Raw genomic sequence first — 14,804 nt, forward strand, 5'->3', positions numbered from 1 at the left:
GCTCTTTCCCTTTGACCACAAAATACATTGTGAACACATTTGTGGTTTGGTGACACATGGGTGGTATTACTTATGTGGTTAACATTTAGTATTGCACAATATCTGGCTTTCCCAAAACTATAATTTGAATTACCCGTGTTGCCTCTTCTTCCATTCTTAATCGAACGACATACGACACTTGTGTTGCGGTTTTCAGATGTAATTTTTAAATTTTTGAACGTTTTGTCCCGTATGAAATATGGAACAATTTGTTCTTAAATGCTAGTTGGTCTCCCTTTCTAGGTTTGTATCTGAACTGTAGTAGAATATTTTATTCAGTTGTACCAACCACGCTAATTCAGAAAATTAGAGTTTCTTATACAGTAGAAATGCAATATTTTGTTTCCATTATACGTGCATGCATACTATATATTTTATTCTATGATTATACTTATTCTATAACTAGGTCACCACCAGTAAATGTCAGTGTCACCACCAACAGATGGTGTCAGTGTCACCACAAGCAAATGTCAATGTTACCACCAACAGATGATGTCACCGTCACCACCAACACAGAGTGGGTGGGGGGGGGGGTAGTGAATATTGGGTGTCCCCCCCCTCGCCCCCGTCTCCTCTTATGGCCCACATGTAATAAGTCCAGACCTTTAAACTCTGAACAAACAACACAGCATTAAAACATAAGCACATTTACAAACATAGTTGAACTTTGACCTCGCCACTAGGTCGTGACGAGAAGAGCCCCTAGACCAGAATGCAACTCGCCCCAGTCTCAACCTTCTATTGACTTAAGTCGCGTCTATTTGCCTAGTCTCACGTCTCCACTCTGTCAACTAGGTCAGTCGGGAGGGGAGGGCCGGTGGGCCATTTGGTGTGTGTGTGGGGGTGGGAGGTGCTGAAGCGGTACTGAAGCGTATTATATCACAAGATCTAATGGAACCACCTAGCTGTTTGCACGGTTCGTTGCCCACTGCAACACGTCATGCATCAGGTGCACACAACACGGTCTGTAGCCAGGATAGTGGGCAGGGCACTGGAAGCTACAGGTAAGTGGTGCACGCTCAAATCACGTCTTCTAACTTACTTTATTGCTCTTGATAAGTTCACAGTGATTGTATTAACAACTAAGCTTACATTATTTATGCGAACATTTTCATGTTTTAAACTTTGTTTTATGTACACTACTAGGTGATATATTCCATTCAACGGCAGTTTAACAGTGTAGTAGATACATGTGTAGTGGGTGGTTGATAAAATTACGGGTGGTTGATACGTGTGGTTGGTGGTGGTAGATAGGTACACGTGTGGTTGATGGTGGTTTATAGACACTAGAGGCAGCTAAGAGTTTTAGTGTGGACAAAAACTGGGTATATTTGTATCATTTTGTAAACAAATGTAATTTAGTGTAGAAAAGAATCAGAATTTAAGTTAGGTAGAAAAATTTAACGCAACACTAATCTACAACGTGATTATGTAACACCACTGATCTATAATGTGATTATGTAACACCACTGATCTACAATGTGATTATGTAACACCACTGATCTACAATGTGATGAATGTTGCCAGGTCACTGTGACCTGCGGCAAATCAAATAAATTGTCACAGGTAAATTTGTACTGGACTCAACCGACATTTACAGGCCAATTAGCCCAGGTCACATTAGAGTTGAGAAGGTCACATGCCAGGTTGAAAGGTCACGTAACAATTAGCACTGGAGACATGACAACTAGCCCAGAACTCACGATATTAGCCCATGACATTGACGCTAGCCTATGACACCTGACATTAGCCCATAACACCTGACATCAGCCAAAAACTCATACCACATTGACAGCACAACCTGATATTTGTTTACCTTTTTATAAGGTTGTATGTTGTATGTTGTGTGTTGTATGTTGTATGTTGTGTGTTGTGTGTTGTGTGTTGTGTGTTGTGTGTTGTGTGTTGTATGTTGTGTGTTGTATGTTGTATGTTGTGTGTTGTGTGTTGTGTGTTGTGTGTTGTGTGTTGTGTGTTGTGTGTTGTATGTTGTGTGTTGTGTGTTGTGTGTTGTATGTTGTATGTTGTATGTTGTGTGTTGTATGTTGTGTGTTGTGTATTGTGTATTGTTTGTTGTATCAAGGTGATACCATCGCCCAGGGTTAAATGGAAAAGTTAATTGCAGTTAAATATAAATTAGGCGTTATTAAACGTCTAGTTGTTAGATTATTGCCGCTTGTAACACCACATTTTGATCTGGCTATTGCCGCTTGAACCTTCTCCTCAGGGTCAAGAGACTGTCAAGAGAAATTTCTTTCAAGTTCTGGATGACCTTGACCCGTGTGGCAGTGATCATGTGACATTTCTGCTGGGACCAACACCTGGGCCAACACCTGGGCCAACACCTGGGCCAACACCTGGGCCAACACCTGGGCCAACACCTGGGCCAACACCTGGGCCAACACCTGGGACCAACACCTGGGACCAACACCTGGGACCAACACCTGGGACCAACACCTGGGCCAACACCTGGGCCAACACCTGGGCCAACATGTCTGAAAGTGTTTCATTCAAAGAGCTGTTGACCAGCTCGGAGTCGGAGGATGAGCAGCTGTTCACGGCTCCAGCTTTGAGAATCAGAGCCGGACGGAAAGGTGGCTACCAAAAGGTAAGGCTAGGCTAAATTTATCCCTTACCTAAGCTCAGTAGTATGTAACAACTCGTATGTGTTTGACCCTTATACGACTCCATATGACCCCACGACACCTATAAGACCCCACATGATTCCACACAACCCCCATATGACCCCAAATAAGACCCCATAATAATTAGACCCACGTATTTTCAGGACGTTAGAGACAGGTCTTAAAATCCATGTGCGCTCCAAATAAAATGTCAGCTTGAAAATGCGCCCGCCAACGTGCGACGTAGTTTGTTCAATCGTATTTTTCATTCACATTTTGAAGTAGTAGAGTGAAAATAAAAAAAAGCTAAAACGCGCGCTCATCTGAATGAAGGTTTCTGTAATTCCCTTATCTTCACAAAGGCGCCCATCATTTCCTTAAAATTTGTTTATCTTGTAAAACTAGCATGCGTAGCCTCCCCTTATACAAAACTAACATTCGTGTGTGTAGATTTGTGAATAGAACATTGAACCCAGCCGTTTAACATGATATATGACGGCTAAATATAGCTTGTCTTGTTATTCGTCTGAAAGATTATATACACCACACCTACACCCATCAGGTACAAAAGCACACACACACACACACAAACGTTTCGTATATGTACATGTTTACATGTTTACATAAAGAACCAATATTCGAAAGAGTGACTTCCCTGCCCCCATCGGGGAGGGGTGGGGGTGGTGGACTTAAAGGCACACATCATCCATCTAAACCTTTACAAGGTCGTGTCTAGTAACGCTGAGTCAAATGGTTGCTTCTTTCTAGTGAGTCACGTTACTAAGTCACGTTACTAAGTCACGTTACTAAGTCACGTTACACAGTCACGTCACTAAGTCACGTTATTAAATGGGTATTAGACTGCCAGAGCCGTCTGTCACATCACATATATATGGCTTGTTGCCACAACTAGGCTACACTACTAAAAGTATGAGATGTGTTCTAGATCTTCTGGAAGTGTCGACCTATGAGATGTATTCCATATCTGCTGGCATGAAAGTGTCCACATTCTGATCATTATAATGTTTTTAAGGAAAGGTAAAAGAGTTCGGGACACGGTCAGTGTAACCAGTTGAACTACGTCAACAGACTGGCACTAAACACGACACTCTAAAAATAGGAAATAGACTTAAGCACGGGAACACACACCTGAGGGGACACACCACAAACACAGTGAACACATTGAGTCACCTACAGAGATAGCACAGGAAAATGTATGTGGAGCGTTATACGAGAGTATATGATAACACGACGTTATACTGTCCACGGAAATAACGTCCGTAATCTTTGATAGGATAATTATTGTTTACTTAATCAAATCTAGATCTTAAGATCCGTCTCTCATCGTTTGGAACATTCCAGAACCTAGATTTTAAGACCTAATTGTTGGAAGATTCCAGAACTTATATTTTAGACCTGACTAATTGTTTGGAACATTCCAGAACCTAGATTTTAAGACCTGACAAATTGTTGGAACATTCCAGAACCTAGATTTTAAGACCTGTCTCTAATTGTTTCGAACATTCCAGAACCTAGATTTTAAGACCTGACATCAGATTTTAAGCCCTACCTCTAATTGTTCCAGAACCGCCGCACCGACCCCAAGTCCTCACGCTTCTGGCTGCTCCTGGCACTTTTCGTCCTGTCTCTGATCGTCAACGTGACCTTGACCTGGGTGCTCATCATGTACAGAGGCAGCACTCACCAGTTCCAGCGGAACTACTCCCTGCTCCAGGGTGAAGAGAGGTCAGAGGTCAACTTGAGTTTTGCTGGCACCGTGCTGCCCCGCTGCCCGACCGGGGTGTTGGGCGGTGCTGGCGTGACGTATGAGAACATTTTTCTGGATCTGAGCTTTGAGGAGATCGAGGCTGTCAACAAGTTCTTGAAAGGTGAGAGGTCAAAGATTACACGATAGGTCAGAGGTCACAATGTGACTGAATTGGGTGTGGTTAAAAAAGGGGTGGCGCTTGATATGTTAATTGGAGAAACCAATAAGTGTGAAAGTTTGTGATTGGTATAAATGAAATGTATTGATGTCTTATAACTACCCATGTAATTAAGCTGACCATTTAACTGTCCATTTAAACTGTCCATCTAACTGTCCGTTTAACTGTCCATTTAGTTTTCTCCAAACCCATACTCTGAATTACAGTATCCCCTTCCCTTGTCTAATGACCTGACCATCCAAATATCCCTTCTCTTGTCTAATGACCTGACCATCCCATCAGACACCGTCCTGGTCAACTGGAAGAACAGCAGTGTGTATGGCATTGAGCTTCACGTGCCCAACAAAACCGACGTCATCAACTTCTTGGACAGACAGGGTTCGAAACCAGTCCGGGAGGCGAGGGTGGTCATCGTGCGGCCAGACGTGGCCAGGGTGGAGGAATATGTTGTCGGCCCTCTACCGTCCCCGACCCGCATGGATCCGAACCCAAGACGTGAAATAAAAACAGTTCCATACAGGTAGATCTTTGTTCGTTTTAATTCAGATTTTTCTTTATCATACCTGATTCAGAAACAGGTAAATCTATGTAAGCAAACATCTTCAGAATTTTTAGTTTCTTACATATAGCCCTAAAATAGGTTTAAATAAATTTAAGCTTTTGAAGTGTTTTTTCAAACAACCTAACAACTTAAATATTTAAATTAACGTTGTGATATAAATTACGCGAAATTTTATCTGTTACCTCCCTTTGATCATGATTATGTGTGATAGTAATTGTGCTATTTTATCTGTTACCTCCCTTTGATCACAACTAGATACCACCCAACCTATGGCATCACAGAGGCGTATCACGCACTCATGCCAATATTCTTCATGAAAAGAGTCAGGAAAATCATACTCGAGAGTTACGGGACTTTCTTCACCGATTGCGAGGGTGAGTGTCTGATGATCATCCCCCAGAAGACAAGCTCCGCCTACACCGACACGACCCTCATCGTCATGGCGGTCTACTACAAGACAGACTTCCCCACCATCAACCCGGCAGATTTGATGTTCACGATGAAAGAAACATCACTAGGTAAATGTAATGCGGCCATTGGTGTGTGTTTGATAGCACATTTTTATTTCAATACTAATTTTCAATTTTTTTTCCATCATTAAATATATATATATATATATATATATATATATATATATATATATATATATATATATATATATATATATATATATATATACACACTAGCTGTATGTCATTTCTTCGCTATGATGTAAAATAAATTGAAAGTAGTACTCTGCAAAATGTTCTGAACACAAAATGTAGGCCGACAAAACAAAACAATGTATCACTCTAAAAAAAACGAAACAACAACAACAAACCAAAAAAATATACACACAATACAACCAAAAACAATGAACGCAACACAGTCTGTTTCGTAATCCTTGTAAGAAAACAATTTAATGTAATGATTCCTAGAATATTAATTAAGACAAGCGAACTATGGGAAATAATCACTCTCTTAATATAAATATGCATATTATTACCACGTTTTCTTTAACTTGCTTTCGCGTCTTTCCAATCAAATCTTGCGATCAAAATTTCGGGCACTTCCCAGTTAGCTAGCGCGCTGAAATTTTCCGGGAAGCTTTGTTTCCGATGACAATAGAATATTCAATTGTTATTATTACTAAATTGATCCATGGAAACATTTTATTGATCATTTTAGACCGCTATATAATTGTACAAAAAAAAAACGTGGGGGAAAAGGGACATAACCCAGTAATTGTAATTTGATGAAAACAAGGTTCGGTACTCTCCCTCTTTTTGCTTACTGAGTAGTGTTCACGTGGTGTTTGTGTACAAACAACCGGAACAACTTGTGGCCAGTATGGGGGAGACAATATGGTCGAGTGGTGGGGCACACGATTGCTAACCCACTCGACACGGATTCAAGGCACGTGTTTTTTACGAGTTGTCTTCGTTTACCCAAAAAAAAAAAGTGAATGCGAAAAGATAAAAGCAAGATTTTAATGCAAACAAACAGACAAAGACTAAAATGTAGAAAATAATTATCATTAAAAAAACTTAAAAAAAACCCCACGTTTTCTGATTGAACTAAAAAGTAGAAAATAAATGCTATACATCACAATAATGCAAGCGATCACTCTACTATAAGCGATGAAAAACGTGGGGCGCCGTGATTTTCTTACAGTTTCTAATACTGTTGACTCTCTACAAGCTCCCTAATAAAAGTCAATAGTATTATCTAATCAATAGTAATATAACTTTTACTTCGGCGCCCCACGTTTTTCATCGCTTATAGTAGAGTGATCGCTTGCATTATTGTGATGTATAGCATTTATTTTCTACTTTTTAGTTCAATCAGAAAACGTGGGTTTTTAAAAACTTTTTTAATGATAATTATTTCTATAAATTTGATTGTAAATGTCAAAACACAACAATAATTACTTTAGTATGTAATATAGTAGCTTAACACTATTCGTTTTTTCAATAATATGTTGTCTACAATCGGAATTAAATATATTGAGTGAACATAGCGTCAGTTTTTAGACGACTGTTGTAACATACATATACAATTATACATATATACTGATTCAGAAATAGATTTAAGTGACAGTGGTATTATGACAGTAAAATAAAAATTTACAGAGGGGTCCATGGGGGTTTACAACCCCCCCCCCCTCATCAACCCCTCCCCCTGTTCAGATAATTAATTCGATTTCATTGTTAAGGCGTATATTGTTTCGGACTTCGAACAATTTAATTTAATTTAAATAGCAACTGAGTCATAGCCTTCAACTAAAATCCGTTAATGCGATTTACGTGACCTTTCAGACAGCCTGAAGTTTGAGGTGGACTCTGTGTTTTATGGCGGCTACTACTTCACGTCAGTCCGAGACTTTGTGGCAGCCTATGAGGGGGACAGGATGACCAAGGTCCGCAAGACGTTCCCCAGGCCCCAGCAGACTTCTGTGCCAGGGACGGTCAACTTGAGGGGCAGGACCTTCCCTGCCGCAGGTCTGTCAGGCTCAAGGGAATACCAGCCTTCAGGTAAACGTTACAGGTGAGATGACAGGTGAGATGACAGGTGAATTGACAGGAGAGATGACATGTGAGATGATAGGTGAGATGACAGGTGAGATGACAGGTGAGATGACAGATGACAGTTAACAGGTGAATTGACAGGATGGATGACAGGTGGGATGACAGGTGAGATGACAGGTGACAGTTAACAGGTGAAATGACAAGTTAGGTGACAGTCGAGATGACAGGTGAGATGACAGGTGAGATGACAGGTGAGATAACAGGTGACAGTTAACAGGTGAGTTGACAGGTGAGATGACAGGTGAGATGACAGATGAAATGACAGGTGAGATGACAGGTTAGATGACAGGTGACAGTTAACAGGTGAAATGACAAGTTAGGTGACAGTCGAGATGACAGGTGAGATGACAGGTGAGATGACAGGTGAGATAACAGGTGACAGTTAACAGGTGAGTTGACAGGTGAGATGACAGGTGAGATGACAGATGAAATGACAGGTGAGATGACAGGTGACAGTTAACAGGTGAGTTGACAGGTGAGATGACAGGTGAGATGACAGGTGACAGTTAACAGGTGAAATGACAAGTTAGGTGACAGTCGAGATGACAGATGAGATGACAGGTGAGATGACAGGTGAGATGACAGGTGACAGTTAACAGGTGAAATGACAAGTTAGGTGACAGTCGAGATGACAGGTGAGATGACAGGTGAGATGACAGGTAAGATGACAGGTGAGATGACAGGTGAGATGACAGGTGAGATGACAGGTGACAGTTAACAGGTGAAATGACAAGTTAGGTGACAGTCGAGATGACAGGTGAGATGACAAGTGAGATGGCAGGTGAGATGACAGGTGACAGTTAACAGGTGAAATGACAAGTTAGGTGACAGTCGAGATGACAGGTGAGATGACAGGTTAGATGAAAGGTGAGATAACAGGTGACAGTTAACAGGTAAACTGACAGCTGGGGTGACAACTAACAGGTAAGATGACATTGTGAGATGACAGGTGAAATGATAGATGAGATGACAAGTGATAGGTGGGATGACAGGTGAGATGAAAGGTGACAATCAACAGGTGATATGACAATAAATGTGACAAGAGAAATGACATTTAGATAGAGTTGTGGTTGACAGGTGACTTGACAAAAACGTTCGTAAGATTACAGGTGCTATTACAGACAGATGATATATCATTGACTCAGTGAATCACTAGTGAGTTAGAAAGTAACACGAGCAGTTCGTGCACGTGTACACTTCAAGTATATTCTAGAGTTGATTTATTGAGCTGCTTCAAGATCGTTTTCAATGCTTAAATAGTCGTGTCGTAGACCGCTTGAAGTAGTTAATCGTGAATCCATTTTTACTTTCTCGTATATACGTAGTATAGAGAAAGTATTGTAATCGTGCAAAAAAAAAAATCGAGATTTTTACAAATCTCGACGTTTTACACCTCACTGATACGGAAAAACATAATTTTGCAATCTTGTCCGTATGTCTGTGTGTGTGTGTGTGTCTGTGTGTGTGTCTGTCCGTGTGTAAACACGATAACTTGAGTACCGTTACAGCTAGGTTGATGAAATTTCAAATATAAGTATTTTATCAAAATCGTAGATCCGTATCAACTTTTGAGCGATTTCCGATAACCGGAAGTGGTACTTTTCCTACTTTGAATTTTTTAAAAGCCTATAACTTGAGTACTATTTCAGATAGATAAATTAAATTTCACATGTAAGTAAAAGATCTAATTCTCTACCTTCTGTTAAATTTTGAGTAATTTCCGTTGACAGGAAGTAGTAATTTACGCTACTTCCGATTTCTCAAAAAACTAATGTAAATTTTAAAAGTACTAATAATATTGCACACTATTATGCGCTTTTTTATTTCGCGTTCACTTGGTGTGCAATTAATTTGTCTACGAGATTTTATTCTATTTTTAAAACTTTAAGTATTTAAAATGGATTAAAAATCATGTCTATAGCCCGAGTTCCCATCCCCTGTTATTTTATATAAAAATACTAGCCGTCCCGGCCAGGCCCTGCTCTGGCTTCTGTGAAAAACCTTTCTGTTAAAGACCATTACCTGTGTGTTTAGTAATCATCATAAACCCGGCATTGCCCACCCAAACCACAACCAACCAAAACCAAAACAACAAAACGCAAACATAACGCTAACACAATTACAAATACAAACGAAAACAAAAACTTAACAACAAACACAACCACACCCACAAACACCAATACAAACACAAAGAAAAAACAAACAAAAAAGCAAACGAAAACAAAAACCTAACAACAAACCCAACCACAAACACCAATACCAACAAAAAAAAATCAACGTAAAAAGCAAAAGAAAACAAACCAAATCCAAACGCAAAACCAACCAAAAACACAAATACAAACCCAAACAAAAAAAAACACAAACAAAAACGAAAAAAGAAAGAACAAAAACGAACCAAATTAAAACGCAACCACTAACGCAAACCCACCTAAACACAAAGAAAACACTAACGCGAACATAAACGCCCGGGGCGGAATCACCTGTTTTAGCTTAATGAACGACTATAGTACCCCAACTTATTCACAGTCTTTTGCACTCACTTAAACGAACGCGCCTGTTTCAATTTAATAAACAATTTTAATACTCCAAGCTTATCCGTAAAATACCTACAACATTTGCACTTGATCAATCCCCGCTAATTATGTAATTATTTTTTTTCCCAACACCAAAACAAAGTAATTAAAAAGTCAATTATTTTCACGGAATGCAATGGTTTTATAAAGGGAAGTAATTGTGTTTTTCCTAATTTATCAAAGGGAAGTAAGTGCTATAGGACTAAATAAAGACATAATTAGAATTTTTGTAAAAGATGATATTTTTTTTAAAACTTGTGTTTAATGAACATACCGACAATTATTACTATAATTTGAAAAATGAAAATTATTTCCCAACACTTTCAATAGTAATTTTTTAGCTTATAAATTTAGACAAATGCGCACGATAATTTTCTAACACTTAAATTCGTACAATTCCAACGACATACAAATGCATTACATACAGAACTGAGCTTTATATATTAGATTCGAGAAAGTTTAGGGGAGATCACTCCCGGTTTATTTTCCCTATACAGCGTAAGTGCCGGACATGTGGAGTACCTGGAGTGGAGCTTCAATGTCCGAATGTCCGCAGCTGCTGGCCCCCAGGTGTGGGATGTCCGCTGGGCAGGGGAGAGAATCGCGTTTGAGATTAGCCTACAGGACCTTGGAGTTATCTACGCTGGGGCTAATCCTACCACTTTTTATACTCACCTGTCAGATAGTGCTTTTGGTCTAGGTAACCAGGTACGTTCATTCAAGTTGTCCAGGGGTTCTAGTTTTAAGCTCTGAGTGAAATGACAGCTGACGTACTGTGAGTTTTGTTCCAGGCCTTTGGTCTCGTGCCTGGAGTGGACTGTCCGGACTACGCCACATTTTTACCTCAGGCAATTTATGACAATGAGCAACACGTGACCAGAACACTGAACAACTGTTTTTGTCTGTTTGAACACAACACGGGGGTTCCCCTACGACGTCACTACACGAATGACCCATCTATAGGCAGGTGGGTCTTCAAGGCTTTAGTCAAATTATCAGTCTTAATTATAAACTATTTAATCAGTCAATTCTCCATTAGTCTAAATTATACGCTATTATATCAGTCCTTTTCCGTTAGTCTAAATTATACACTATTATAACAGTCATTTCTCAATTAGTCTAAACTATACGCTATTATATCAGTCACACATGTCATTCATTCATCTACAAGTCACACTCCATCTATTACTCCACCTACAAAGGCTAATCCACCTTCAATACGCCACCAACATGCCAAATATCCTTCATTAATGAAGAGCACCAGAAAAATCCTTTATCCACACTAATGTCAAAGTCCACCTACATGTCAATGCTCCACCAACATGTCAATGCTCCACCTACATGTCAATGCTCAACAAACATGTCAATGCTCCACCTACATGTCAATGCTCCACCTACATGTCAATGCTCCACCTACATGTCAATGCTCCACCTACATGTCAATGCTCCACCAACATGTCAATGCTCCACCAACATGTCAATGCTCCACCTACATGTCAATGCTCCACCTACATGTCAATGCTCCACCTACATGTCAATGCTCCACCTACATGTCAATGCTCCACCTACATGTCAATGCTCAACAAACATGTCAATGCTCCACCTACATGTCAATGCTCCACCTACATGTCAATGCTCCACCAACATGCCAATGCTCCACCAACATGCCAATGCTCCACCTACATGTCAATGCTCCACCTACATGTCAATGCTCCACCTATATGTCAACGCTCCACTTACATGTCAATGCTCCACCTACATGTCAATGCTCCACCAACATGTCAATGCTCCACCTACATGTCAATGCTCCACCAACATGCCAATGCTCCACCAACATGTCAATGCTCCACCTACATGTCAATGTTCACCTACATGTCAATGCTTCACCTACATGTCAATGCTCCACCTACATGTCAGTACTCCACCAAATCCCCACCATTCACCCCCCCCCCTCTCCTGTATCTGCCAGCAACTACGGTGGTCTATTGGACCGTGTTCTCATCCTGCGCACCATCATTGTTGAGTACAACTACGACTACATCTTTGATTGGGTGTTTCACCAAAATGGCGCCGTGGAGGTCAAAGTTTACGCCACTGGCTACGTCATGTCACAGACCTTTCACAACGAGGAAGAGCCGTTTGGATTTAGGTAATGGCTCAGTTATCTTAGCCAGAACTTGATATATTCTGTTATGTCCCAACGATAGGTCCTGATATGTAAGTGTTAGCTTTAAAAAAAAATAAACTATGGCTACCTTAAAGAGTTTTTGGAAGTTTCAATTTGCTTTTGAACAAAAATTAAAGAAGATTCTCAAATAGACCCAGAAACAGGAAATATTATTTGTGCTATAAAGTCACACTGATCGAATAAACGATGCATTTACAAAGTCATACGTTGTATGTTGGCAAAATTCTTACACATATTTTGTCAACCTTTTCACAGAATCCACGGCGACATTGTGGGCTCCATCCACCATCATTTAATGAACTTTAAAGTTGACCTTGACATTCAAGGTCAATCGAACCGTTACGAGAGCCTGGACCTGGCCCTAGACAAGCGGCCCTGGCCCTGGTACAAGTCTGGCAGCGAGGAGTTCCACCAGATCTCCTTCAAGCACAACCTCAGGCAGACGGAGCAGGACGCTGTGCTACACTACAATTTCTCAGAGCCCAAGTACCACATCGTCTACAACGATAGGGAGAAAAATTCGTATGGAAACCACAAGGCTTACAGGTAGGAGGAGTTCTTTGGTTTCCATGGTAACTAACACATTGATCACATTAGTTACGTGATTGAAACTAGAAAGGAGAAAAGGGTGAATGGTAAGACGCGGTGGTCTAGCATTGCCATCATGACACAACACATCCACCTTTCTCCCATCCAGGTTGGCCGTGCAAGGCTTCACGAAACAGCTGTTGCCGGACGAGTCGCCGGTTCTAAAGAGCCGGCAGTGGAGCAAGTACCAGATGGCGGTGACGAGAAGGAAGGAAGAAGAGGAGTCGAGCAGCTCCATCTTCTCCATGTTTGACGGGGCCGGGCCACAGGTCGACCTGGACCATTACCTCAGGGACGACGAGAGCATCGTGGACCAGGTGAGGTGTTACTTGTGGCCAGATGTATGGGGTGGCCAAATGGTGGAGGTGGCCCAATGGTGGAGGTGGCCAAATGGTGGAGGTGGCCAGATGTATGAGGTGGCCAGGTGTATGAGGTGGCCAGGTGTATGAGATGACCAGGTGTATGAGGTGGCCAGATGGTGGAGGTGGCTCTCTGTATAAGTTGGCCAACTATATGGGCTAAAATTAAAATATTGAACCCAGACAACTATAAAAGTTCTATGTTAAAGATTTAAAATCCGCTTTATCACACACTCCTCAGGACCTGGTGTTTTGGGTGACTGTGGGGTTCCACCACATCCCCCACACGGAGGACATCCCCAACACCCCGACTGTAGGCACCAGCGCCACCATCTCGCTCCTGCCCTACAACTACTTCCACGAGTGTCCGTCTGTCGGATCACGTGACGCCGTCAGGCTGGAGATCAAGGACGGGGTCATCAAGTCAGCTGACTACGGTCTACCAAACGTCGAGTGTTTACCAACAAACTTGAACATGACACATTTGTTACAGAATAAAACTTTTTTATTTCCTTAAGCGAGAGAGTTCTTGTCGCGTTTGTTTCAATCATCGCGTCCCTTAGTTGGAGAATTCAGGGGCGGATAAATGGGGAGGATGATTGGCCAGCAGCCTAAGGCCCAAAGCATATTGCGCCCCCCCCACACCACCCAAAAAACAATAAAAAATAAAAAGCAAACAACACTTCATCAACATCAGTACACTTTCTTTGACCGTCTTATGTAAATAGATGTAACACATAGTGCTCGTGGACTGGTGTAAACAATAAACTGAATTGTTTCGTTGTTGTAATGTCTCATGAATGTTGTTAGACGTACCTAGACTTTGTAGACACGCCATAAACAACCTCACTAGACATCGGCTCGAATGTCAACATTAATTTTTCCAAGACTAACAAGAACCCGATAATTTAAGTATATGTATATATCGAAAGCTTTTTGTCATGGGTTCATGTTTTAGAGCTTTTACAAAAATTGTAACCTCCATTACTAAAGGTGCTATTTGTGAATACCCAGAAAAATCATTCACTCATTTTATACAAGCCGTTTACACACGTGTCTCACACGTCCATCACACAAACTATTCACAGAAGTAGTTCGCAACTATGCTTTCACAAAAATTAAGAGACCTCAGTCATATAGAGGACAGTTTAAAATGTATATGATGTAAGTATCAGTGTCAATTTATGATTTTAGTGACAGTGCAATTAGAAGGTGTGTCAGTGTCAGCAGATGATATCAGTGTCAGTGAATGACGTTAGTTTTAGTGACAGTAAATTATGTTAGTGTCAGTAAAAGTTGTTAGTGCCAGTATCAGTAGATGATGGAAGTGGCAGTAGATTGTAGTTATGTTGATCGCA

The 14,804-nt window shown here is 40.9% G+C and overlaps 1 protein-coding gene across 1 annotated transcript; it reads left to right on the forward strand.

Moving 5' to 3' along the window:
• Nucleotides 1–2,492: 2,492 nt before the first annotated feature.
• On the forward strand, nt 2,493–13,963 carry LOC131943846 (putative amine oxidase [copper-containing]). The gene is made up of 11 exons (XM_059304130.1): nt 2,493–2,647; nt 4,249–4,552; nt 4,892–5,129; nt 5,427–5,689; nt 7,469–7,697; nt 10,809–11,019; nt 11,103–11,278; nt 12,281–12,460; nt 12,755–13,045; nt 13,197–13,404; nt 13,688–13,963. The coding sequence occupies exons 1-11, from the start codon at nt 2,531–2,533 to the stop codon at nt 13,961–13,963; spliced, it is 2,493 nt and encodes an 830-aa protein (XP_059160113.1). The 5' UTR covers nt 2,493–2,530.
• Nucleotides 13,964–14,804: the final 841 nt, after the last annotated feature.

This window comes from Physella acuta, unplaced genomic scaffold, assembly GCF_028476545.2.
Source record: "Physella acuta isolate Inbredline_101_S28 unplaced genomic scaffold, ASM2847654v3 ptg000470l, whole genome shotgun sequence".
NCBI classification, from domain to species: domain Eukaryota; kingdom Metazoa; phylum Mollusca; class Gastropoda; family Physidae; genus Physella; species Physella acuta.